Consider the following 27,008-nt stretch of genomic DNA (forward strand, 5'->3'; position numbering starts at 1 on the left):
GATCTATAGGCTATTTAATTTTGAACTATCTTTATTCGATCCGACCAAAACTCCAGATATTCAATCCGACTTTGACACCTTTCTTTACAGGCAAACCAGCATGCCACGTCTCGTCATATCCCCTGCCATCGGGTGCAAAATTCTCCCAATACACCGCATTTCCAGGAATCACTCGAAAAGTCGTCCCCGTTCTACCAGCCTTTTCTTCATCGCCAACCATCTTCTGATCTCTTTGGCCATCATCATCTGCAGCATCCTCATCCTCGCACTCGACCAACGCACACCATTTCGCCCTATTGCCCTCCGTAATAGTCTCCAACAGCGGGAATTCCGTTCCTCCGCCTTCCAATCCATCCGCGGCATCAATCCACGCCATGAAGCTGCTCACTCGACCCCACCCGTTTGCATTGCGGCTCCAGTCAAAGTGATGGTTGTAATGCCCACCAGCAACATATCGCTGACTTCGGAGGCGCTCAATCCATAAATCTCGTCGCCAGCCCTGGAAAGCCTTTGCGCGAGCCTCAATGCAGCGAACAATGTCTGTCCGTGGCAAAAGAGCAACCGCAGAGTCTCGGATAGTACTGTCACGATGCGTAGAGCTAGAATCATCAGTGATAGTTGACGGCTCAAATATGGGTTCGCTATATACAAATAGAATCCATTAGCGCTCAACAGAGTCTCAATAAAGTATATGTATGCAAGCAAAATAGTTGAAAAGATACAAGCATCTTGCATCTCATATTGAAGACTTACCTAATCTCAAGCAAATGCTTCCTCTCACTCTCACTCAAAAACCCTTCCAAGTAAACAACCAGAGGCTCCCGACTCAAAATCCGCGCCCCGTACGCGTCAGCAGGACAATCCAGCACTCTCGCATCCGCTACGTCTATGGCCAGCAGCGATTCATTCAGCTGCGGCCTTGGTGCCAGTGAAATCTTCGTCCGAGAGGTCTGCGGAAAGAAATATTGGCTTATCGGGTTTGCGACGAGGACAAGGATGGCGAGTAGGCCGACGATGTATGAAAACATCTTTTCGCCTTGTGAAGTCCACCTACGGTGGTAGGAGAATCAACAAGAACGAATGAAAGGAGCCTCAAAAAAAAAAGCGTGTTTGTGGAGTGACAGGTTTTATGTCGAGTCCTTGTATGCAGGCCAAAGTAAAGATCCAGCATTAATGTCGTACCATAAACTCGGAAATACCGAATCCATCCTGAGCTCAATGTGGGGACACCTTCAGTGATAGATCGCTTTGTCACCTGACCTCCCTTTTAAGCACCATCTCTCGGCATGTAGCGAAATCTCAGGCACGGAAGTCCGTCGGCATGTTGATGGAGACATGAAACCATTCCGTCAAGCTGTAGCCCAGTCACTCCGCGAATTCCCTATTCAGGATCTTGGCTGGCTACCCATTGGCTGCAGCCAGCCTGATCTTTTAGTTCCTACGTGCTTTCTGGTTACCGCAGCAATTTGGCGTTTTCGAAGCCGCTTATACAACAATGCTTCATCATATTTTCTATCGGTAGATATCTGTATATAATGTTCCGTTTCCAAAAAAGAGAGGTGATGAGACCAGCCGTCTTGATCCTGTTCCATCCTGAACGCCAAAGTAACCCATTTCAAAGAGTAGCGTCTGTCTCACGCCCGGGGTATCGTATCGTACACTGCCCTTATCCAAAACCGCTATGCACCGAAAAGAGAAATGTTCCCTTGTCCACAGCCGCGTAATCAAGCGGCCTCTAAAGCATGCTCCAGTAATGATTGTTGATTCTCGCCCCCAAACGCCATTCACAATGTTGAGGTGCCACCATTCCAACTACTTTCTCCGTTTAATATCGCCCAGGGATCGTCGCCATCTCCTGAGAATTGAGCAATTGTTTCTGTAATGTGGTTGAAAAGTCCCTCTTCCGTACTCTGCCAAATTGGCGTTGCAATGCGGCCTTGGAATTGCCGAAGATCTACACGATTTTCTTCGGGTGTGTTTCCAAGGCCAAGGCCGGGTGACGTATTGCTGCTACCTGAAATGGGCTCTGTTCCGCGTTGTGCTGGTGATGACTCTGATGACGTGGTACGGTCCGGAAGTGCAAAGATCGGGTCAACAGCGCCTTGGATATTCAACCCCATAGCCTCCTGAGGCCACAAGGTATCTGCACGTCCCCCAATAATGTTGTAGCGGAAGTTGCTAGCTGCCGATGTCCCAGATTCCTTCGAGTTACCAGCCATGACCGACTCGGGCCCAGGGCTTACAGCTACACGCCTCCGCTTGTTGCTTACAGGAGCGGATTGCTTTGGCGCCACGTTTCTGGTAACGGCGCCGAGGATAGCATTGAAGCAGTCTGTTGTGTGATGCATCTCTGGCTGGACACCTGTTAGAGAGCCAAGTGGCTTGCTCATTTTCAAACCAGGCGGCCGCCTATTTCCTTTGGGCATACCAAGAGGCAGCCTTCCGGGCAACGGGGGTGACATTTCAGTATGCTTCGAAATCGAGCTTCGAGCTAGTAGGGGGATACTGGACGCCGGGCCGCCGAAAAGATCCCGGTATTTTGATAGAGATGGCAATTTGAGACTTGACGTCAAGCCATTTCGCTCGATATCAAGACACGCTTGCTGTAGGAAGGCAGTTGTTACCATGTGAACGCGACCTATGGCCTCCATTGCGTTGATAATGATTTCCAGGTTGGAAATGTCGATGGGAGTCACGCCAGCCACAGGGTCATCCTTGGCCAAATAAACGTATACAGTCGTAGCGCAATACAAGGAGAGCGCACAAAGCTGAGTTTTCTGATTGTCGTGGTCAGTTAAGTATCACATAGCCAGTCAGAGATACATTACGTACGAAAAATGAGGTGTGGTGAGAAGTCATTTTGATAATGTTGACAATCTCTTCGGCGGCAGCCCTTAGCCTGCATAGACTGCTCTGTTTGATGTTTTCGTTGAAGCCATACTTCTCCGCGGTCTCGATGGCAGCATGATGTAGGCAGATGACGGAAGCGTGCAAATTCAGATTTGCATGCACCGCAGCCGGGTCTCCAATTCTTTGAGGCAGGCGAAATTTCTCGGGTAGAAACATGAAAAGACTTGATAGCTTGTTGTCGAGATCGCGGTGGCGCTTCCAATACTGGCCGTTTAACAGATCATCGGCGTGATCAGAAGGTTTGGCTCCGTGCACATGTCGCAATATAATCTTGAAGACCTCAGAGATGACAATGGCGCCAGAAAAGCTCTCAAAGGGCGCTCCTGTAAATACTTCTTCCAAAAAAACTGTTTTCTCTTCATTCCCTGACACAAATGCTTCTTCGGAGGCTGGAAGGCGCGTCATGACCTATATTATGTCAGTATCATCTCGCAGCGATAGAGTCAATAAACTCTCACATCTTCAGACTTGATCATATTTGCCCAGCCCGTTGCCATGCTTGCATGTGCATCAATCGCAAATGCACCCCAAAAAACTCTCCTTCGCTCTTCGAGCTCCGTCCAGTTGGTAATCGGGCCGAGCGTAGGGGGAATGTCGTCTCCTTCTCTATCAAGCCTATCCAACCCGAGCATCTGGACAAGTCGAACATAGCGAGAGGCACTCATGGATGCCCTTGTGAACAACATCGTTTTAGCCTCATAGCTGGCAATGATAGCCCATGCTTGAGCGTGATTTACTGTAACAAAGTGTTCACCGTCGCTCTGGACATACTGAGTTAGAGAACATGCATGGGCACACAGATAGGGAAGAAATTGACTTACTCTCATCTCATCCGCTTCTATGTACTGCCGTGCTCTTTTATAGAAAGCTTCGGCATATTGATCGTACTTGGCATGTCCGCTGGCAGAGTATGCCCATATTCCGTACTGCAAGCACATTGGTGGTTTTCTCGTTGGCGGTCCATAAAATGACTGATAGTAGCGGCCAGAGTGAATAATGGGAAGATAGTGATAATGTGTCGAGAAGTAGACGTTGTGCCTACAATTGTTAGCATTTACCCTTTCAAAGAGATGGCGAGGAGAAGAGATATCAAACTTACAATTCCTCAATCACTTCGAAGGGAGGCAGTGTCTCAGACATGCCTAGCCCCATTAACTGGCCATTCATAAAGGAGCCAGTACCATCCTCTTGGCCAGCAAAGGTTGGTATGTCAAAGGACAAATTTGGATCTGATGCGGTGCTAGAAGTGTTGGCCTGGCTGATATTATCAGCGGAAAATGGAAGGTCGCCCAGGTTAATGTCAGGCTCGTCCAGAAGGATGGCTCCATCCTCATGGCCTCCTCTATTGACCTCTTTGAGGTATTCTTCAACTTGAGCTATAGAAGAATGAGTAAGCTTGCATAACTAAGATGGGCCTCTTTTACGGATATAAAATACCTAATCGAGCTTCCAGCTCCTTGACATTGCGCCGCTTGAAAGTTGGTTTCCTCCGTGACTCGGGATACAAACATTCGTTGTTTACTTTGACGCAGCGAGTACAGGCAGGCTTCGTTCGATCACACTTGAGCTTCCTCGCCCGGCACGAGACGCAGGCAAGGGGTTCCGTGCCCTGCATAGACGCCGCGGAGGCGTCGGCCTGGGTCACGGCATCCGTCGACGACATGGCGGGAAAAAGGAGAGTCACATTCGTGGCCGGTTGGCGGTCACAGGGCAGTCCGGCGTGGTGAGGCACGACAGAAGCCGCCAGGGCTTCTATATAGCGCTGGAGGCGAAACGCAACGACTTTTCTCTGCTGCACTCAACTCAACGAGGGCAGATACAGCATCTGATAACCGTGACGTGAACATCAACCCAGGTCAATCTGGTCCTAGCAATCCAGGCTTACCAATGTCCGCGCCTTATTCACGCGAAGTCACGTTTTCTTCAAGCCGGCTGGGAGCGGAGCGTTTTTGCGCCGAAGTCCGACATCCGACTCCGCGAGTCAACGGACAATTATCCTTCTCCCGCCAATTGGAAGACTACCTATTGGCCAAGGCCAGCCAGGGCTCGGCGAGCTTATAAAAGCTTCTGATGCTCTAGACCTCGGGCTTTTGACTTAAGCCCGACACCTGCGCTCAGGCTTTCTAATCGCAGCCACCGGCCAGCCACACGTAGGTTTGACAGCAACGATTGTTCTGGCCCGCGATTCCGAGGAACTGCTGATATGGAATAGCTTCTGACTCTTTCTTCTAGCAACGTGTCTGAATCCTCGGTGACGTGTGTCACACGTCCGGCGCTTGCGTTGGGCCGTGTCGGTTCACAGTTACAGGCGAACTCCGGCTTACGTCGGAGTTTTGATAAAGATCAGTGATAATCGTACAGCGCTAGAGAGTACTGCTAACGAAGATAGCAACTGCATATTTTCTTATTCAGTCATCAACCTTCAAGGCTGCATAGATAACATGCCATATAAGGTTTAAAAAGCTTACACTGTTGATTATTTGATGTGGTATCAATAAGCAGCTATTTTAGGCCGAACATTGTAGTCACCCGTAGCAGACGTCATAAGCGAAATGTGCATGAGCATGAGCCAGCTGCTGGATGAGTACATTGTATTAGCGAATGGAGCATAGTATCATAAAACCTCCTACAGCATGGGGCGCAGCCGGTCATCTCGTCGGATGAAATGCAAAAAAAAAAAAAAAGAAGAAGAAGAAGAAGAAGAAGAAGAAGCGTTCAAAATTGCTAGTCTCTTACTATAAAAGCAGCTCTACGGCAAGCGGCGAGAGATATGCTTATATATAAACTATGTCTCATCAGAAATAAGGCTAAAGTAGAATAGCTCAGGCTTTGCTTATGCAATGAGAGGATCCCCGTCCGTTTACGCTAAATGCAAAGACTATAGACCTCATTGCAGTATCTCGCCTTGCATTTTAGGACAAATACCTAAACCCGGCTTTCGAGATCAGTGTGTTCATAGACTTTTTGAGCCCCGAATAGCAAGTACTGGGGGGCGCCTACCCTAGTATCTCTAGGAGGCAGAAGATAAGAAGTCCCGACCAGACTATATAGCTCATCAATCGCCCATATCCTAGATAGAATGCCAAGGTTTATGAACCTACTTCTGTGTGTCTTACGTCTGATGTTGTAGACCACGCCTCGGGATCTGCCTCATCTCCACGCCCACTGTTTGATCCGAGAGCCAGCGTAAAAGGTTCTGCCCGTTCATCATATCTGTAGCAAGCTTATAACGCGGGGTATATTGTAGTGAATGAAGATGTACTGATACTCCTTGTGAGGAAAATGAAGAAGAAGTGAATGAATAAAGGAGCCACACAGAAGAAAAAAAGAAGAAGAAGCAACAAAACTGAAATGACAGTGCACAGCAAACTGCAAATACAGGCTTTATCAGCCCCGCAAGTTGATCATAGATAGTAATTGTTGCATACTTGACCATTTTTAATTGAGACTTCTTATTTCCTCAGCAGCTTTATAAATCTTATTTCATTGTACCTACTTTCCTTCTGGTTTGCGTTCAAGAAGGGCCAACGATGATAGACGATCAGACCTAAATAACTAAGATATCATCATCAACCCTTGTGTGAACACCTAAGTAAATCACATGGCTAGTACACGATCCAAGGTAAGTATGAAGTTCACGATAGGAATAACATAACTTGGCAAGATATAATCTGCGCATCCCTCCAGCGGACAATTCGATCCTTGGCGCTAAATGATAGCCGAGGACATCGTATCGGTCGGCTGATCCCATTCGCGTCGGGTGAGGCTTTGTCAGATCTCTCCTGGCCATTGTCACTGCTATTGCCGCTGCAGACATTGCTAAAGCACGAGCGATCTTTCCCGTACCAGACACTCAGGGCTTTGCTGCCATGCATGAAATCCTTGCCATTGGAATGATGATGAAGCTGCATTCATATATGGAAGCTGAGGTGAATCTTACGAGCGGAGAGATCCCATAGCCTGGAAGTTGAAGGTGGTATAGAATAAATCTGATGGTATTGGGATTATGTTATATTCTGACACATGTCACTCATGCGCGTCATTCATGGTACCTGAGGATATGCTTAATATTCCAGCACAGCTGGTTGAGATGAGCCATTTGTGCCTTCATTTCCATCATACCTATTCGCGCCGATGATATGATACGCGTCTCGTATTTCACCATTGATATATATTTTCTGCTCAGTAAAGCGAAAAGGATACGATGAGAACGGCGCTTCCTTGGCAAATCTTCTGCGTCCACGGTTCTGCGCATTATTGTCCCAATAACATACCCATTTCAGCCACCTTTCTCTTCTTCTTTGAAGAAGTAAACATATTTCACGCTAATTTATCGCAGAGAGAGCAAGTGGTAGATAATTCGGTGGTCATTTTTGTTCATTCAGCATCTACTACAACCGGGTGAGAGTCGTTTGACAAGAACCGTATTCACAAGCATAGCCAATGATGCAATTTTGGTCAACATTCGCTGTCTCTGGCCAAAATAAAATCTGGTATCTTACCAAACTCTTTCAGGAGCATTTTAATGCCTTTTAACTTTGATGTAATCGCAAGGTAGCAGCTCGTGTGACAAGAGCACGCCAAGTCTCAACTCTAGGTATGGTTCAAATGAGTGAAGGTAACAGTGAAAGACAATCTTAATGTTAGTCATCAGTAAATTTCTTGAGATAGTTTGTTTGTAGACTCTGAAGACGATAGGTTAACTCGTATCGCGCGCCCATTCATGGTTGAGTATCGATATCATATCTCGACTCTTGAGGGGTACTTGTATGTCGTTAAACATCACAAGAAAACATCTTTAAAGTCTCTACACCATCGCAAGGAAACACTTATCGTGAGACGATTTGCGTAAAATATCTCATTTATATCTAAAATCACCGCTCTAGTCATCCTGAGGGTCTGGCTTATAGACCCCATGAGCGATGAACATCATGCACAAAGTTGACTCGGAGTGTTCAAAGGCTATCGTACACTCAATCGTTAGCAATTCTCATTTCCTCCTTAGAGATAAGAAACTCATTTATATCTCGTTGTAAAACAGATCTAAACTCACACTCTATCAATTGCATTTTGCCAAGGGGCGCTATAAGAACACAAACCCTTGAGATAGTATACAATAAGTTGAATGATGATCATGCCACGGTGGACGGTCACATATAATTTCAATCACAAAATTCTCAGACAACTTAATCGCAATACTCAATTAACAACAAGCTCTCAGATGATACAAACTTCAGTGATTGGTCAATTGAGCAAACTAAGATCTAAAAGGGAGAAAGTAAGTGAAAATGAGCATATAATAAAGCTATCTACCGCAGATGCACAAAGAGCTCTAGAACTCGTATCTAGCTGAACGTACTCGTCAATATAAAGCAGGCAATTCTACTCTTTCTTACTTCACATCACAGAAAACAAGTATTTCCCACGACTTAATTCATTAACAAGTCAGTTCTTTTACAAGCTAGGAAACTGCGCTGGTCATGAGCTCCGGATAGACGACTTTTCCACTCTGACCTTTCTCACAATCATAAAGACGCACAATGTGACTTTGAGAGTCATAGGTGATTTGTATAATCGACTCAACATATCACGCCATGAGTTACAATTAGTCAGAAGCCTGAAACATGAACAATTTTTTTCTAAATGGGCTGAGATAATGAATCCGGATGCACACACTATCAACATGATAGCAACTGGTGAAAGAACACTTTGTGCTCTACGGAACTTGTCTACGAACTATTCATACCTGAGACCCAATAGGCTGTCAATCCTCCCGCCTCTCATTTCAATAAGTGTCTTCTATTGTCTTTGGCTTAACCCAAACCCCATAAAGAACTCTTTTCACCATTTCCCAAATACCACCTCCAATAACACCAAATTTTTAAATTTCAGGACTGTTACATGCACTAAAACTGACCAGCCCATCTATCAAATTTGACTGGCCGCTAGAACAACTGACAGGAAACCACGTTCTACGCAGGCGGAAAGTAAAAAAAAACTTCCCTAGCGTCCTTTCTAGTCGAAGGGAACGCCAAACCTTTTGCCACTGTCAGGAATTGACTTTGCCACCGGGTTTATCCTCTCCCCCATTGTGCGGGTTAGCCTGATCCCCTCGTAGCCTTTCGGGAAGTGTTTCGAGGAAAAAAATTGAGAAACGCCAATGCTTTGCCTCACCCGTCCGTCGCATTGCTCGTATCTTTATGTTCACGCCCCCCTTGAAGGTTGAGCTGTGCTAGTAGGCCAGCGATTGTTTTTAGATCCAACTTTAAAAGAACAAAGAGATTAGAAAATCCCAGTATTAGGTAATGATCGGATAATCCGTCAGACAGAATCTCAGGGTAGATCAGAGACTAGCACTCCGCATATATGGCATCCCTTGAAGGAAACTAAACGTCAAGCTAAGATGCCAAAACTCCATAGACTAATCTGCTCATTACTAGCCGTGGTGCTGGAACAGACGCAGACGTGCTAGCAGGTGTCAACGCTAATGGTTGACACGACTAGCAATATTGAGGGGGGCCGTCCGAGGGGCACCTTTGCTGAGGGGCGAAAAGGGGCTTGCTGCCTGGCAAGGCTGATGAATCAAAGGAGTTCATGTCAACACCTGGAGTTCGTCATGCAAACTAAAGAAGCGTGGCGGGCGGTGGCCCACGCCTGATATGAGATATCGGCCGAGGCAGCGGTGCCAAATTGCCAAAGGACAGGTAAAAGCACCCACATTCCGACAAATCTCGGGGGAAATGCCTAGTCTAATTGAAGGGGTGGGCTCGTGTCATGTCATGTCATGTCATGTCAGTCGTACGCGTACTTTTCGGGAGCGGAGGCGAAAAAAGAGATGCTCGAAATCCACTGCGTCAAAGTTGTAGTAGACCAGCCATATAGACAGCGTCTTCTTGGCAGTAAATGCTCTCTGCTGCTACCATCGGAATCGGTTATGCCGCCGCCAATAGTAGGTATCGTTACGATGTTGCCGAAGAAGATACCGAAGAGTCAAGACATACTATCTCATCCTTTGAGAACCCACCCTTTGCAATAGTTTGATGGGCCTCTCTCAGCTCCTGGAGAACAACTTGAGGCCTAGACTAGATTATCGACTGCTGTTCTCCGCAATAGCCCACTGTCTCCTATGCAAAGAGATTCCGTCGAGAATCCGTCGTATTGCTATACTGTAACAGCAATATGGAGTACGGCTGCCATAGATACTGCTCGTGTCAGTAGTACACGCTGCTAGTATCAGCAAGGACCCATAGCCCCCACGTTGCACCGTTTGGACGAGCATGGGCGCCCCCGGCTTCGGAATCTTCTTTTGGCGTCTCTGCTGGTTAAATTTCCGCATGTAGTAAACGAATCATACTTAGTAGGCGATGCGCTGTGGTGTCTTGACAGGCGACAAGGCAAGGCCGATGAGCAGAAACGTGACCAGGCCAGGCCAGAGGACCTGCGATATACAGGCACTGCTCCGTTCCCTGCAGGGCATGCGCTGCTAGCCACCGCCTATGCATGCACATTCTCAAAGAATTCGGCAGTCCTGGCGCTGGGTGTACGTTTTGCCGATATCGAGATCACTGCGACTTTACCTTACATGCGACAGCGTTAGCGAGATCCGACCCAGGCCAGCCGCAGACTCTAAAGCCCACCACCCCCAGAACCCCCCCAGAACCCACACGAGCTTCGAGCACGAGGAAAGAGTTTGCGAGGTCGGTGGCTCAACTGGCGTGGCTCAACTGGGCTTCAGCTGGCCACGCTTGTGGCTGTCTCTGAGCCAATCACAGCTGGCTTGGAGCATCTGGGCGGGCAGAGCCACTGACCAGCGGGCTGGGCTGGATGAGTGGATGGAGCAAGCCTCATTTCCCGAACCGGTTTCTGCAGAGGGGCAGGCCAAGCATCCCGATTCATGCGGCGTAGGCGTAGCCAGCAACCAGCTCGGACCGCATTTACCAGATTGCCGCGCCAGCTCGGCGAAGCGACCCCCGAAGAGCTGCCAAGACCCCTGGCGGCTCGCTTAGTCAGTTCTGAAGCATCACTGAGTCCACGACTCGGCCGTAAATCTGCCACCAGACTGACTAGAGCAGCGCTGGAAGAGGGGATTTGCTGGGGAATCCACTGCCTGGATTCAGCTGTCAACAGCTGGCCGTTGCATGTTCGCCGACGCAGTCCTATCCTGGCGATGCCCAAAGCGATGCCTATCAGTGCCCCTGTCCGCCGCAGCCCAGCACGTGGAATCAGTCGCATCCTGCGCTCACCGACGTGGTATTCGGTGACTTTGTGCATGTCTGGCGGCCAATCAGCCCGTCCGGCGCACTTACACGCATTGCGCCGCGCATGCACAACGTGCATACATGCATAAGCGCAATCCCTCTGCGCTGCGCTGCGCTGCTCTGCAAGTGCAAGTGCAACGCTCTCTTTGTCTCTACTGTACAGGCACACTGTGCGGCAAAGCGCCATCGACGCCTCCACCATCAGCCGCACAGCAAGCAACCGCTGGATCGACATCTCCAACAATGCCCACCTGCGTTTCCCACTTCCCGGCCCTGCTCGTCCCACTCCCGCAGATGTCAAAACCATCCCAGCGCCCTAGCGATTGCCGCCAGTTGGCCGCTCGGGGAACCGGGAGAAGCGCCCGCGCGCAACGCATCTGGCCTGGACAGGACAGGGCCGCGCGCAACGTCCAAGAGCTGGCCAGGAGCCCGTTTAGCCTTTCCGGCTTCTCCCAGTGGCTTTTTTGTCTTTGCGTTGCTGTGCTGCCCTGTTCCTGTATTCGTTCCTGCACAGACTGGCACTGACTCAGCTTGCAGTCCACGTAGGAGCTGGCGCCCTGACGCCCTCCCCAGCCACACGAATAGGACCTGACACTGCATCGAACAGACCCCAGCACGACCAAACGAGGCGAGATAAGGCAAGGCAAGGCAGGGCAAGGCAAGGCAAGGCAAGGCAACAAAAAGCAAAGCAAAGCGGCTCTTCGGGAGGATGCTGCCATACATGCTGCTAGTGCCACCGCAGAGCATCAATATGGATGTGCCGTGTGCTATTTCCAGCAGCGTCTTTTTCTGACACTTTTACCAACTCCCTGGAGCTGCATGGCAAGGGGAGCACAACCCTGTACATGTAGCTTTCTGCTGCAGCAGGGGTTTTGCTAGTCGACAACCACCCATGAGCTCCAAGCACCCCCTGCACCATCACATCAATCACACGCTTTGCTGGATCCCATCTGCTCAAGCTTTCTTCAGCTCCTCGCGTCATGGCCATATGGCCTGCTAGCCCTGCAATGTACACGTCCCGTACTCGCTCGTACGAGCATCATACTGTAGTGACAGGACTCATACAACACCACGCCTACTATAGGTTCTCCATCCGAGGGGGCAAACAACTGGGGCCGGCAAGAATACGACTAGCATCAGCATGCCGTTAATATCCTTCGCCTCCTATTCGCGCCGCGATGCTCCATTTCCAGCTTCATCTCTGCGAGTCGAGTGCTCGTTTCCGCTATTTGAGATTTGACCTCTACTGTACAGCAAGTGGATGCGCCACGACGTTCTGCAATTCAGTCCCATTCAGGTAGCAGATATGCATGCCGCCATGAGCGATCGTGATGCTACGAGAATGGAGTCGTCCGAGCCTACCATCTCGCTTGTTGCTGGCTCGCTTCGCCGTATGATCTGCCCAATGGGCATATGCCGTCATAACGCGACGAGACTCGTTCCCATCAGTGACATTCCATCTTCATGCTTCAGCAGCTAAGGCACCGTGGCTATTGTCTTCGTACCAGCTTGGTTCAAACGCATAAACCGAATCGAGCCATGCACCCATACACCCCAGCAAGCTTGGATCGCCAGCTTTAGGCCTTTTGCATGTGCAAGTATGGATACTGTACTGTAGCAGCAGCTCACCCTGGCCATGGTAAGTTCCGGGCATCAACAAGGAGAGGAAAAGGCAGCCCTGTCGCCAGTCAACCATGGCATAATCCCTGAGTCTGCATGGACAACCTTCCATATCCGTCGCCATCTGCCGCGGGACCAGCCCTTGCGATGCCCGATTCTGGCCTCTCGCTGATGCTTTGGAGCAACGCATATACTGCTGTCAGTCGTCCACGGCACGGAGCACAAGTCTTACAAGTATCTGTCAAAATGCAAATGCATCTCGTACGACTGACGCGCTCGCTTACCGGAATAGCACGTTACATGCCATGGATCGCCGAAACATCCCCCCTAACCTCACATCCAGCTCTTCCCCTTCTTTTTCCTTTCCTTCTCGAGCTTGCAGCCGTCAGACTGCGCGTCCATCAAGTCTCGGCCCCTCCATCAAACTATGTAGCGGCCGCGTGCAAAGTATCTCTTGCGCTACGATTCGCCCACCGCTGCTGTCAAACTCTGCCTCCCGCATTAGTCCCCCCTTTGACGCTTGTTAATCTTTTGACTACTGCACAAGAAACTCCAAGCAGTAAACCGTGATCGTTTTCGTTGATACTAATACTATTTCCTCGGCTAATAGTATATTCGCATTGCCCGGCTTTCGCACCGCTGCCCCTCCAAGCCTCGGGGGATCGCAATACGAACTCCAAGTAAATGCAACAGAGAATGTCACTTATACAGCATGCTACACCGAATCATTGCTAGGATCTGCTTCAGCTAGGCTTGGGCTTGTTCTCACCCAGTGCAGCCGAAAGGCAAAAAAGTTCAAAGGCTGTTTGTGCCAAGCCAAATGGCCTAGGGTGAATCTTTTCCCTCCTTTGGAAATCCTAGCCATGGTAGCATTTCCAATCCCTTCCTCCTAGGCGAATTTGCTTGTCTCTCTCTAGGAATTGCCTTCTTAGAGTGAGGCCAATACTAACATGATAGTATACGCCAAGTACGCCTATTACCTATAGCCCTACATCATCCCCCCCCTCGGCGGCGCCCACGTAGATAGGCCGCCGCCACATATCCACGATTTCACGCAACAAATAGACAGTACGGGATCTAAACCTTTGTGTAGTAAAATAAATAAAAAAAGGTGCGCCGCATGCAGTCCAACTTCTTAAAATGGCAGTGCGTGATTATATCTCCCAATTGGCGCGCCTGCCTATCATACACGAAGTAGTACCCGCCACCGCCGACTTTATAGACCCAAAGCCACAAACGAACGCACTCAGCTGTTCCTTGGCAAAATTCGACTTCTGACAGAGGATAAAAAAACACGTATAGCAGAGAAAAGAATAAACATAATAACATAAAACAAACAATCAGTAATCTTTCCAACTAGCAAAAAAAAAAACTTTACGCTACCCCAAGGAACACACTTTTTTCTCTTCATGTTCTCTTTCCCAATGCCAAGCTCCGGGGGCTTCAAGTCCGCGCCGAACCGGCTTACACTATAATAACTGTAAAAACCCCTATACACACACACCAGCGTCCACGTTCAGCGTAGCTGAACCCAAGGAAACAAAAAGAGGCGTAAAACAGAGTTTTTGGATTTGGTTCAATAGTATTCGCCGTTTTTCCTCGGCGCATCCTCCGTACATTTAACCTTCTTAAGTAATGAATTGAATAAAGAGGCTTGGTTGAGAGAACGGGGGGTGATCATTGTTTGTTTGGAATTGTTTTTTTCGCCTCCCCCAAATACCCTCCTATACAAAACCCCATCGTCACAGGTTGAAGAAAAAAGCGCTATATCACACGTCAAATAAATCTCACCAGGGTGGCATAACACGTCCAATAGTTTCACCAAAGTAAGAACTCAAAAGAAAATGAGATGACAGCAGAATGTAATTAAAAGTGAACCATCATGGTGGTGTTTATTCTGCAAGCAGCTTTTTGTATACTAGAAGAGCCAGGCGGATCTATCCTTCTTGTCCAACAAGAACCGCCGCGAGCCCAAATGCCTTGTGGATCGATACCCAGTAACCTTTCTTTCCCGCCTCTAGACAAAAAAAAAAAAAGTATGTAGTCTTTGGAGCCAATAATATCCAATTGCATTACCCCTGACCATTACCAATTACCTTCCTAAACGCCCACTCCACGCTGTGAAGTATGAAGTAGTGACCGGATTCAGCAAACCGGAGGTAGAAAAAAAGCCTCTGTCGAGACATGAAAACACGCTCCCACCGATCCATTGTATAATGTCGTGATATCATTTCGCAAGGCCACTTTCTGTATCCCGTGGCTTCTTTTTTTTTTTTTTTGGGATGCTTTTTTCTTTCCTTTTCTTCTTTGTTTCATGTCTCTTCTTCTTTTCTTTAATTTATGGTGGTTCGTTTCCCCTCCAAAGTTCCGCTTCATGCCTCACGTTTGACGATGTCACTATAGATTGTGACATCGCTAGCGGCGCTATAGACTGTACCGTCGCTAGTAGCGCTAAAGGCTGTGCCATCGCTGATAGCTGGCGAAGCGGCAAAGTTGCTTTCACTGCTGGGGATAGCTTGTCCATGTTGGAGGGCTTCAGAAGCCGCCTTGGCCTCGGCAGCCGCCTTTTCAGCCATCTTCTTCTTGATAAGCGGCAAGTAGCGTCTTCTGGCGTTGATAAACCAGTTGGAGATTTGGTCTGGGAAGGGGAGATTGTTAGCCTGGAGTCTCAATGTCGGCGATAAATAACAGGGTGTCCATTACTTACTCATTTGGAGTCCCGTTCTGCGTATAAACTCTTGCTTTTCATCCTCTGTAGGATAGGGATGCGATAAATGGTCATCGAACCACGCCCGTAGTTTGTCTGTTGTGTCTCTGGGGAGATTCCCACGTCTTTTTCGAGTCCTCGCTTCCCTTGTGGGGGCAGCAAGTTCCTGGTTCTCAAACTGGGCTGCATCGTGATAATGAGGCGTGGAGAATACACTGGATGAGATTGAAGAGCGCTCAAGTGACCGAATGGGGCTTGGAGGCCCATGGTGCATGGCAAAATCGTAACTGTAAGCCCGTGAGAGTTGGCGAGGTCTGCTTGGCTGCTCATCTTCGAATTTTATCTCTGATGTCAAGCTCGGGAGAGCGATCTGTGGACGAGTGAGGATTGGGAGAGCAACGCGAGGACCAGGAGATGGTATCTGCATCTCCATCGGGGGAGGAATGCTCCCAGTTGTAACGGAATAGGCTCTAGCTGGAATGCTCCATCTTTCTGATGGGCTTAATGGACGACTGCGAGGAACTCGGTGTCTAGGGCCACGATATATTCGCGGAACATGGCTTCTTGGCGATTCTTCTTCGGCGTCGTCTTGGGTCATTCCCCTTCCAGTCGTAGGTGAAGTAACGTAATAGGAGAAACTGCCACGCTCGTGGCGCTCTTGAGGCTCATGGGCCTGAGATATTGGATCGGCAACTTCGCGTACGGCCAAGTGCATGTTGATTTCGGGGATCATCTAACAACACATGAGCAAACAGGGTTAGAGGTCTTGGGGAAGCGAAGAAATGTACATCTCTAATTGGAGGGAGCTCGATTTGCTGCGAAGCAGTAGCTTGCCCCTCGCTATAAGGGAGGTGACGATCGAAGTGATGCATCGTGAATGACGACGTGGATGACGACGTGAATGAGCGAGGTTTGATGGTCAATGATGCCAGTCGGACAGTGCTAGGGCCCATAAAGGGAACCCCCGCCACGAAGAGTCAAGTTGTTGTCAGGGTAAGTCGTCGGGTCGAATTCCAGATCAGGTTTTCGGATCGGATTAACGGATTCAGTTGTCCAGACGTCAAAGTTGGGGGTGCAAGCCGGAATATATATATGCGTGAGAGCAAAAGGCTGGCGTTTTCGTTGCAGTCAACACTTCGAAACACAAGTCCTATTTTGACAAGAGGACTAAGCAGAAAGATACTGCCCGAATTAAGTGTTGTAAGAAGGTTTGTAGAAATAGATTAATTCAACGAAGAATGATATCGAAATGAACGTCCAGCTACTTTGTAGCTGAAACTCAAAAACCGGTATTGGTATTCAACGCAATAACACAGCCAGGATGTAATGTGTCGAGTGGAAGACGGGTAGATGCACCAAACTAATTAGGTTGCCAAAACGGGGAATTGTTGAGAGCCGTGAATGTAAACCAGCCACAGAAGAGAAGCCGCGATGGGACCGCTGAGAGGAGGGCAGGCCAATATTATAAGTGGCAGAAGAAGTAGAGTACGCAGGCCAGGTAGCAAGCACAGCAAGAAGGGAACATGGAGGAGTATAAAGTGGGCTCACGGAACTTAAAAAAAAAGAGTACGTCGCATCATAGAGTGGTAGCATGGAGGGATGGAGAAGAGCAATAAAGACGAGCCTCTACGATAGGAGCGGCAACATGGATTATTAGCCTTGCAACAAAATGAATAGGGATTCGCGACTCAAGCCCCCAAGTGGCGCTGGTCTGACAACTCCGGTCAAGTCAGTGGTGTAGTGAGTCCAGGGACAGCACGGGGTCGCCACAAGCAAGGACAGGGAAGTCAAAAGACAAGTGCTGGTGGGCCACGGCTCCACGGGTCCAAAGCCTGTTCTGATGAACCTTCGATTTAGGGAAGCCAGATAGAAAGGCCACAGAAACGCAGGCAAGCGGCTAGTGTGGGTGGGCTTAGGCCGAGTAGGCGTCGATGTAAAAACGGCGGGGTGTGTGCTGAATGCTATTCTGACAAGGCCAGTTACCGTGCAACCTAGACTGCAGCCCTTTCGGCCCTGTATGACGGGGTTGGCTGAAGGCTTTTCCGTATAGCAAAGAAATCTCTGCGCGGATAAGGCACAAGATCCTAGCGATAGAGATCTTAAGGTGAGGCGTCGTAGAGGCGTCTATAGAGGCTTCCGTGGAGGCATCTGGACGTGACTATAGAGTTTAGCAACCGGCCTGACCCATCTCCAAAAAAATGAAGTTGTAACCAAGATTTTCGCAATTGTTGGGATGCAGGCGCAGAATCCCCCCAGATGCATAGGGTGAGCGAAAAGAAGAGTCCCATCCGAGCCGTCGAGCTGCCATACGGCTCTGATCCGATTGCACATACGGAGCATTAGATCTGTTATCATTAGAATAACGCAGCTTTCATACTAGTCAGATCAATGCTCCGTCGACGTGCAGCAAGCACTAATCTGCCCACGTACTTGTACTGTACAAGCAGATGAAAGAGCTGGCCCGTACTACTACAAGCGATTCAAGTTCCCTTGATAACTGCAGGCAGTAATTTACCCGGGATGCAGGTGTGTAACCCTTCGTTTCTCCTTGGCCATCTACTTACGCTCGTATGCTGACGTCGATGCAAACCATGTATTCCAACACGTGCTTCGTGTAAGTGTAATGAAGAGGCGCCGGCTAGCTAAGGAGGGTAGAACCAGGCACTGAGAGTGCAAGGTATCAACGTTTTGCCAGGGGCCGGGTGGATATAAGTCTCAGTACGAAGAGAACGCAAAGCTTGTGTGACGTTCTGCTGAATCGAAAATGATGATACCGAGTAGCTTCCCGGCCATCTGCGGCTTTTCGCTAGCATGTCTCCCTCTGGAATCAATAACAGAAATGCGAATCCCGTAAGCGATGGGCCGGCATGCGAGCGGTGTAGCTGTTTCGGTGGCCCTGTCAGGACATCCCAGGCAAAACGCACAAAACGGTCTCCATATTAATACCCGATCGTCCAGCGTCAAGGCTGCCCCAAGGGGAACCGCTGAATCTATAGCGGCTGTGGTTTGTGGACACTAGCAGCCGAAGTGGCCATCACAGACAGTGGGGTGGATGCGAAGTGCGCAACTTGGAGCAACAATATGCCATATGAAATACTCCGTATCGAGTGTGTAGATGCCGGTGCTGATAGGAGGAAGTAGGCAATTCTCTGCTCATCTGCGCAATTGACATGAGAAGGCGTTCCCTATAGAGGATCAAAGACCAAATTTTCATACTGTACCCTTGTATCAGTGCCAGCTCTAGTGAAGACTAGGTACTGTAGATGTTGTCGATTCAGTCAGTCTATTGCACCGAGACCCTCCTCCATATCGGTGGGTTAGCGTTCCAATAACTTTTCAGTCACTTCTGGCGCAATGGGGCGAGAGAGTCATGTCTCTTGTGCTCCAGCTCCGCTGTGCTTGATTACAAGGTGCGCCGTCGACGCCACAAAGAGAGGGAAAGCGGGCGGCACTGTTCGCTGCAAATTTGCAGAGCTGCCAGTTGCCGATATCATGTCCCATCCCCATGTACCATTCCTGGGGCTGGATAGCTGTCTTTCATTCGCTCTCTTGCTTAGCTTGGCAGCCAACTCCAGAACAAACCTCAGGTCGTGATTCGTTCCTTTGCCACTTCTGCCACCGGCATACTCCTGTAGACGATCAAGCTGGCGTTTATCGTATTCAGCCAGCCCCGTCCACAGGTTGGTAGGCAGGTATTCCTGCTAGTGGTACGCTTATGCCCCCGGCTGCTGGGGCTATCAGACACAGGACAAGGAGAGGCCGTCGTGGTGTCACAACACAATGCACGCTCTTGTGTAAGGCTTGTCTCGCAGTTGATTGGAATCCTGGGTCCACCACAAGGAGCTGTCAAAATCAAATTCTTGTGCAGCCTCCAGCTTTGGCCTGCTCACACGTTGGACACACCCCGTAAGCACCTTGTGCCTGCAAACACGGTGACAGTCCCCAGGGGTACCCGGCGTGGACTGTACCGCAACGCCAGCCCTGGGCCAGCCGCGTGGTCGCTCGTACGAGGCAATTTGAGGGCGCCATGCAAAGAGCCTCTGCGACGACCACCTGCTCCGAGGGCCATGCCCCCAATACCCCCCGTCTGACCCCCTCGCACCAGCGTTGACAGCGCTAGATTGGATCTTTAGCGGGACGGCTCCAGCGAGGCTCCTGGTCGCCCATACTTGGACAAGGACCGCGGCGATGGGGACCTGGCGATCTCTCAATGTAGGGGCCAGATCGCTCGGCGAGCGTGACAGAACGAGGCCTAGGCGGGTGGGGATCTTGTCAGAACGCACTCTAGCAATGGGCTGACGACGTGCTCTCATTTGGCACGCAGGGAGGCCTGTTGATGGCTTGGCCTGGCCGAGGCGAACAGCCGACAAGACGGCAGCTGGCAGGAGATCAATTTTCCGAGCCCTGGGCGGTAGAAATTAAAGTTGGCGCGATGCGATTGGTCAACGTACGGAGCCAGTGCGTAGGGCCTATTCTTACGGCCCATATCACACAGTACGAGATTTCTCACGTGTACTTGGGGTCTGCCCCGCCTAGCGCGCGTGCGCTGGTACTGCCGGCTCCGCGAGCACAGTGTCGCTTGCCGCAGCCCCAGACGTCTGTGGCTGCCAAAGCTTCAGCCCCTCCATCTCCAACGTCTCCAAAACCCCAAGCCGCAGACAAAGCAAGGCGATAACTGATCAACAGCGCTGCGGGCACAGCTCCCAGCCCTATCTCTGGCAGTGGTTGCTACCAAGGTTTCCTCAGACTTCTTACTATCTGCTCTGCTAAAACGTAATGAGTGCTAGCTCGCTGTGCTGTTGACCACGGAGCTTACAATTAATTGGGCGGCGTGCTCCTCCAACCCCTCTCCCAATCTAATATATGACAGGTTTGGGATCTCCAAGCGGACAGACTAGGGCCTCTCTCTGACATGATTCGTACGTCTAGGTTCAGGTCCATATGCACGCCGTACCTATCAACTCACCCCGTGCGAGTGCTACGTAGCATGCCCTGCTATCACAGCAAAATGCCAATACATGTACGGTATGGAGACGGCCAGGCAGCTCTTTTTTCTTTGCAGTCCAAGCTCCATGAGCTTGTCGTCGTACGTTGGCACAATGTGCTCCGTGCTCTGGCATGTGGGGGCTACGTAAATAAGTCCTTTCTCCCAGGTATTTCCGGCTGAATGGTGAGCTTGTTGGTGAGACACCAGCATTTGACCAGGCTCATCCCGCTGGCCTAGAGAGACGTTGATGAATATTGCTCCACCTTGATCCGACGGCATGCAGGCTAGGATCCAGGCGAGTTGCAGGCGATGGATGGATGGATGAGCTTCATGCCACACGAATTCTGGAACCAGGGCCACGGCTAGGCGAACATGCTCCTCTACTCACTCGTGCGCTTTCATAGGCGCAAAGTTTCCTACAAGCACGATTTACTGCAAACGTCCCACAACTTTCCATCGCTTAACTAGAGGGACTGGGGTTCAATATTCACTATAATATGTGGGACTGGAGTCCCTCAGCAGCCGATGCGGCAGCAATGCTCTACGGGGATTGTCAAATACGGTACCAAGTGTTGAAATGTGGATGCACCATTTGTTCGGAGAAGGAGAGGGGGCAGCTCCTTGGCATACGGCTGCCATGCGTATTGTGCCGCACGCCAGATCCTTTGGTCGTACTCAGAAACAGCTGGAGAATTCAGGATGCTTTCCCCGTGAATTGTTAGTTCGCATCGTGGGTGTGAGGCCGAGTCAAGCTTCATTCATATATGGAGCTGAAGAGTAGCGCAGGTTCAAGCATCTTCACAGAAACCCTATATTTTTATGCCTCGATGTTGGTACCTACTGTCTACTAGGACTAGGTGCTAGGTGTTATCTACATGAGTGTGGAGCTGTTTTTGATAGCCGCTCAGCCGCAACAACATCCCCCCCTATCCTCATTATGCTACTCTGGAACAACTATGGTTACGAAATACACGTGCCATCGAGTTTGTTGTTCTCAAAAACAGACTTCATTGCCAAATTACACACCAAAAATAGGAATTTTGGTTTCGGCTAAACATAAACAAAGCAATAAAGCTTCGAAACTAGCATTGACGCCGTGAAACAATAAAGTTTCGCACAACACAAGCTCGACATCCACCTACATCGGGAGTACTTGGCGATGGCAGAAACAGCCGCATCCTTTGCGCGTACTGGGTTGTACATTAATGATTGTGTGCAGATACGAGGATGCCGCCTAAGATGACGATGATATGCCATTCTCCCCCTTACAGCAGAAGTATTGAGGTACCTACTACTAGTACTCGGTATTGATAGCGGCGCGGCCAAGGCTGCCTCACGACTCGTACGAGTAGCCTGCTGGCTTTAGAAAGTCAAGTTGCGTTTCACTTCACCTAACCTGGATCTCAGCTGCCCACATCAATTTCTACGCTATCGGAGATGATTTCCTGAAACAACGCCAGTATGCTGAGGATGGCATTCTAATTTGCTCGCGCTTCGCTCTATGCTAGGCCAGTTACCACAGTATCGCTTTAGTATGCCAGTTCATGACTGGCCTGCGGGCGTGTCATTGGGCTAGCAGTAAAAAGGACAGAGTCAGTGGGCCGAAATGGTCCGGACGTTGCAGATTGACGTGATGCGCCTAGTATCAACACACCCCAGAGATCTCCTAACATCGCATGGTGGACACACAGGCTTGTCGGCAACCAATGCCGCTGCCAAAATACCCCGTCTTGCGGAACGTCCCATCGAAAGACGTCGAGTCTGGCAGGTCGACATGCTGAGCAATCCGAATCCTACCGCCGTATAGCAGGGCAAGATGGGCTAATGCGACGGAAATTACTCAACCGGTGCATACTCGCATTACCACTGGACGCCGATGCCCTTGCTCTGCTCCATCAGCCATTTCCCATTTGGCTCATCGCTTCTCAGCAATACCTCCCGCAAAATTACGCTGCCCTTGATTCGACTATACTTGGACGTATGGGGTGCTCTGTGCGAGGACGCACAAAGTAAAGAATCGGGCGCAGTGCCGACCTTGAACTGGCAATAACAGGTCTGGTGACAGCAAGGGCAAGCATCCCCTACCCACACTCCCGAAGCAGGGGACCGTGCATTCGCAAGCCCAACTCAACTTGGAAAAGGACCTGCTGGCCATCGAGCAAGGTACCAGCTCCTGGGAACAGCACTCGCAACGCGGCTGCTGGGATTCGGTAGCTGGTCGCCATACTTGTCGCAGCACGCCACACCCCACGAAGCAGAACTACAGGCTGACCTGACACACGCTTAAGCCTCAGCTGTCATCCATCGACGTCCATACAAATGCATAGTGCCACTCCAGATGTACGATGATGCTCAAAGCACCTGTGATCTTTAGCCCCCTATGAGCGACGACTTATTTGGACTTGCAGCTGGCAATGTGTTACTGCATAGACTGCACCGGAGACGCTTGCTCCAGCAGCTTTTTTTTAACCCCTTTCACTAAGAGCAAAGAATAAAGGAAGAAATAAGAAGCATTCGCTGACAGGTAGCAAACCGGAGAACTACGATGTTCCAGAAGTCAGGACTTACAAGACTTGCTATCTTAATAAGGCTGTTGCGAGCCACCGCTAGCTCTGCGAAGCATTCACTGCCGCTAGCCGTAGGATCTCCATGATGCCTGCCTACATCGTGGGCTCATACACTCCTTGGCTTCTATTCCGAGCGCCTAGCTGCCATTTACCGCCGTCTGCTTTATGGTGCTGACACTTGGTTCCGCGTGTCTGGAGTGGCGGTAGGGAGCTGGTGCTGCGCCAAGATCCAGTGCCACCTTTTGAAGATCAGCCAGTAGCCGGTCTCCGGATCTTCGACAACAAAGACTGAATGCCACGCCGGATAGCGACATAGTCAAGCGTTAGCGCCTTTTTGATTTGATCAAAACAGCAGTGCCCCTCGACAGTCGCATTTTCACCGCCTCTGAGCAACCGTTTTCTCCACGATCATGTCCTCCGGAAGCGGGTTCGGAATCTGGTGAGAGACGATCGGCTACGGCCCTGGGGCACGACATGCATAATGTTATCGTAACAAGCCAATATACAAGTATGAGACGCTGTAAGCTGTGCGGAACCAACTCTTATCACAATCCGTCTCCTTAGAGCACTGCAAGGCCAGAATGTTATAACCAAATAGCTCCCCCTTTTTTTTTTCTTCGAACATACTTTTTTCGTTATCCAGCGGGCACACTTGTTCTTGTGTCAGCAATGAGCACCTTTGGTTATGGGTGTTATGTATCAGCAAGTGCGCCCGCTTTCAAGGATAATGAGGAGGTGTCATCATGGCTGAGTATACCTCTCGTCGAATGTACAGAAAGGCGCCGATGGGCCTGTTGCGAATCGCAACAAAGTCTTGTTCAGTAGGTGTGGGAGAAATGCACATCGAAGCGGGTAACCGAAACATCGACCAGCCATGTCGTTTCAGAGTACTGCAGTATCCACGCAAATGGGAGATAGTTCCCAAAGATGGGGTTTGATGTGCTTTTGTCTCGGATAACGCATGGCACGGCATCGACCTACACGAGCTCGCGTGCGTCGTCATGTTACTCAAGAGATAAAGTCTCCCAGAGGCCACCTGCGTACATGCCATTAATATCCGATATTGCATTTGTGTACACATTATAACAAGTACTACAAGCAGAGAGGAACGAATAGTTGTCCCGGATTCCGTATCACAGTATATTGCCAGCCCGACTTGCTTGGCTTGGCAAAGGTCTCATCCGGAAATGAATGGCGATTCCTTCGAGTGTAGGATCAGACCATTTCTCATATCTCCCGACTGCACGTTATGATTGGAGCTTTGCGATTTACTCCGCCATGGCAATCTTTACATCAAAATCGCCGCCTTCCTACTTTAAATGGCAAAGAGGCTGTGCCTGGTCTTTGCCTTTCCTGCCTGGCTGCGTTGTTAGACCAACGTGTTGCACCTGGATTTGTGTATCTCGAGATGGCTCATTCAACAACGTGGTGGTGCCGGGTAGCTGCGCATGTTTTTTTTTCCATGGGCATCGGTATCCTGTTCCTTTCGGTGTGACCAGTTGGTGCATCAAGATCTTGTTGTCTTTGTGAACAGTTTGTGGTGTACCACACTCGTCGTCATTATGATTATCTTGCCGTCCGCGATGCTCGTATCTCGTCGAGTGTTAGGTATAGCATCATGCAGTTATCTTCTGCACCCGAAATCTATTCACAAGTCACACATGCGGCACGCATATGAACCCGACACTGTACCTGAAATTTGGACAGTACACAAAGCAGCAAACGCTACAACCTCTCTGCGCTGAAAGGGGGGCGAATAATGACACCCTTTGCACAGTACATACTGCCTTGGCTACCAGTAGCCTTATTTCTCATCACTTTGCTCCTGCATGCAAGGGCCGTCGCTTGAATAGGTATTTGTAGCCTACAACTGACACGACTGATCCTGATCCTGATGGTAGGGCTGCCTTACCAGGGTGGCCGATAGCCACATTACACTACGGCACGCACACTTTCTGGCCCCGCCTAGCGCCCGCAAGCATTTCATTTACGGAACCAAAATCATTGGCTCTGCGAGGTCAGCCGGTGAGAAAGACACATTGCTGTGCAGTACAGGTACAGTAGAGACAGGGGTCATGAGCCTATCGGAGACAGCATGCACTGGACATGTGAGAGCCACGAGAGTAATGCCTCGTCGGAAAGGAGGGGGTTCTGCTTCGTGCTCCGTCTTGTGGGCGTGCAATGAGGTTGAGTGGTTGGAGGGTGAGAAAGAGGAGGAGGAGAAGTTGGAGGGGGCGGAAAGTGATATTTCCTGTTTTTCACTATGTGCTTCGCTCGTCCTCTGGGATAAGATGTGCTCAGCAACCTTGTCTGCTTGCATAAGTGGGCGGGGGGTACATATGGCTTGAAGAGCGCGAACCTTTCCTTGCGCAGGAGACGGCTATCCGCATCACTTCACTGGGCAACAGTGTAGACGAGGAAGAGGAAGAGATGGAGGTGGCTAGTGGCAGCGGCCTCAGATGATATCGGGTTGTGGGTGCTCCTAATCCCTCTGTTGGGCAAACCTACCCAAATGTGTTATTGGGTAGATTCTCAGGGGCGCGAGCACGTTTAAAAAGGGAAAAAGAAAAATGACCAAAAAAAGAAATTGGCGGCGGCAAATGCATTGTGAATTCCTGTTTGAGCCATACTGTAAACATAATGCCCAGGTCGGTCGTTTTAAACGTTTCAAGTAGACGTTTAGGGGACTCTTGGCATACTCATACCAATACTCGTCAGATGTCAACAGAACTAACTAAACTAACTGGACCACCGTGTTTGAAAAGCAAGTATAGCACCTCTGTACGTTTATTTATAGAAATAAAACCAGAAACTGGAAGCAAAACATAAGAAAAAATGGGTGGGAAAAATATGGAACAAGAGGTACTGTAGCATTCGCTTAACATGCATGGTAAGAAAAAAAAAGAAAAAGAAAAGAGGCCAAAAAAAGAAACAGAAGAGGTCGCATCATATTATTATTTTTTTGCTTATTTTTCTTCATTAACCCGATTTTGTCCCCCTTTGCACAAGACAAGACACACAGATCTTAAATATCCCGGAAAATCTTACATACATACCCGGAGCTGCCATACTCTTTGGTCTTAGTCTGACCTTTTTTTTTTCTAAATTCCTTGTCTTTAGGCCGGCGCGTGGAATCCTGACATTCTTCAGCCCGTAAGAGGATTTGTTGACAATTGACATTGACAGGGGGGGGAGGGGTAAGCCTGTAACTTTTAAGAAGACGTAAGAAGAATTACGGTTCCGTATTTGGATTTTTTTGTCATATGGCTGGGCTGACACTTGCACGGGATGCGTAAAAGGGTTTTGTCAATTGTAAGATTTTTTTTTATAGATTGCCGTCTGTTCGAAACAGACTTTTTGTATTTCATAATCACTGAATATGTATGGAAGAGTTTAAGTTCATAATTATGAATGACTGACGGGTAAGGGACAGGGTGAGTAGATCACGCTGGAAGCAATCGCTGTGGCTAAGATGCTCGGATGATGCATATCACGCTGCAATTTCTTTCAGTTGATTTATGATCATGATTAAAAACAGGCGGATGATCTTGAGTAATGGGTATTTCTCGGAGTGAAGCTGTTTTATTTTTTGTTTTAAAGGGGACATGATGAAGATGGGGCGTCGTCGAAACTCGTCTTTTCTTGCTAAAAGACGGCATAAAATATCAGCAAAGGTTGTTGATCATATTCTTGGTATAACCAGATTCATAGATCTGTCCATTGTAGCTTTCTCCTGCGCTCGAAATGATTATATAGTAGAAAAAAACATGAAACACCATATTGACGTCTTCTGACTGCAGTTTTTTAAGATATTGCTGTAGTTTCAGTAACTCACTCCAAGAATTGACATAATGCATGATCATTTAGCAAACGGTACACGTACGGGCTTTTATTTGAAAGGTGGCAAGATTGAATGGTATAAAAAGACTGTCAAAGACAATTTGAAATAATAAATGTAA

At 49.2% G+C, this 27,008-nt stretch overlaps 5 protein-coding genes across 5 annotated transcripts; 2 read left to right on the top strand and 3 right to left on the bottom strand.

The window, feature by feature from the left end:
* Positions 1 to 31: 31 nt before the first annotated feature.
* On the bottom strand, positions 32 to 1,028 carry TGAM01_v206322 (hypothetical protein; the record flags this gene model as incomplete). Its single annotated transcript, XM_018807049.1, has 2 exons — positions 32 to 641; positions 754 to 1,028. 2 exons carry the CDS (start codon positions 1,026 to 1,028, stop codon positions 32 to 34), a joined length of 885 nt encoding a protein of 294 aa, XP_018659750.1.
* Positions 1,029 to 1,784: 756 nt separating this feature from the next.
* Positions 1,785 to 4,573, bottom strand: TGAM01_v206323 (hypothetical protein; the record flags this gene model as incomplete). Its single annotated transcript, XM_018807050.1, has 6 exons — positions 1,785 to 2,777; positions 2,833 to 3,318; positions 3,369 to 3,671; positions 3,732 to 3,948; positions 4,010 to 4,286; positions 4,348 to 4,573. 6 exons carry the CDS (start codon positions 4,571 to 4,573, stop codon positions 1,785 to 1,787), a joined length of 2,502 nt encoding a protein of 833 aa, XP_018659751.1.
* A 5,240-nt stretch (positions 4,574 to 9,813) lies between these two features.
* On the top strand, positions 9,814 to 11,488 carry TGAM01_v206324 (hypothetical protein; the record flags this gene model as incomplete). Its single annotated transcript, XM_024549846.1, has 5 exons — positions 9,814 to 9,859; positions 10,269 to 10,450; positions 10,557 to 10,811; positions 10,865 to 11,160; positions 11,332 to 11,488. The coding sequence occupies 5 exons, from the start codon at positions 9,814 to 9,816 to the stop codon at positions 11,486 to 11,488; spliced, it is 936 nt and encodes a 311-aa protein (XP_024405410.1).
* A 3,672-nt stretch (positions 11,489 to 15,160) lies between these two features.
* On the bottom strand, positions 15,161 to 16,448 carry TGAM01_v206325 (homeobox domain-containing protein; the record flags this gene model as incomplete). The annotated part of the gene is made up of 3 exons (XM_018807052.2): positions 15,161 to 15,426; positions 15,496 to 16,228; positions 16,284 to 16,448. The coding sequence occupies 3 exons, from the start codon at positions 16,446 to 16,448 to the stop codon at positions 15,161 to 15,163; spliced, it is 1,164 nt and encodes a 387-aa protein (XP_018659753.2).
* Positions 16,449 to 24,723: 8,275 nt separating this feature from the next.
* On the top strand, positions 24,724 to 25,397 carry TGAM01_v206326 (hypothetical protein; the record flags this gene model as incomplete). The annotated part of the gene is made up of 2 exons (XM_024549847.1): positions 24,724 to 24,902; positions 24,965 to 25,397. The coding sequence occupies 2 exons, from the start codon at positions 24,724 to 24,726 to the stop codon at positions 25,395 to 25,397; spliced, it is 612 nt and encodes a 203-aa protein (XP_024405411.1).
* Positions 25,398 to 27,008: the final 1,611 nt, after the last annotated feature.

This window comes from Trichoderma gamsii (assembly GCF_001481775.2).
Source record: "Trichoderma gamsii strain T6085 chromosome Unknown Scaffold_21.2, whole genome shotgun sequence".
NCBI lineage: Eukaryota > Fungi > Ascomycota > Sordariomycetes > Hypocreales > Hypocreaceae > Trichoderma > Trichoderma gamsii.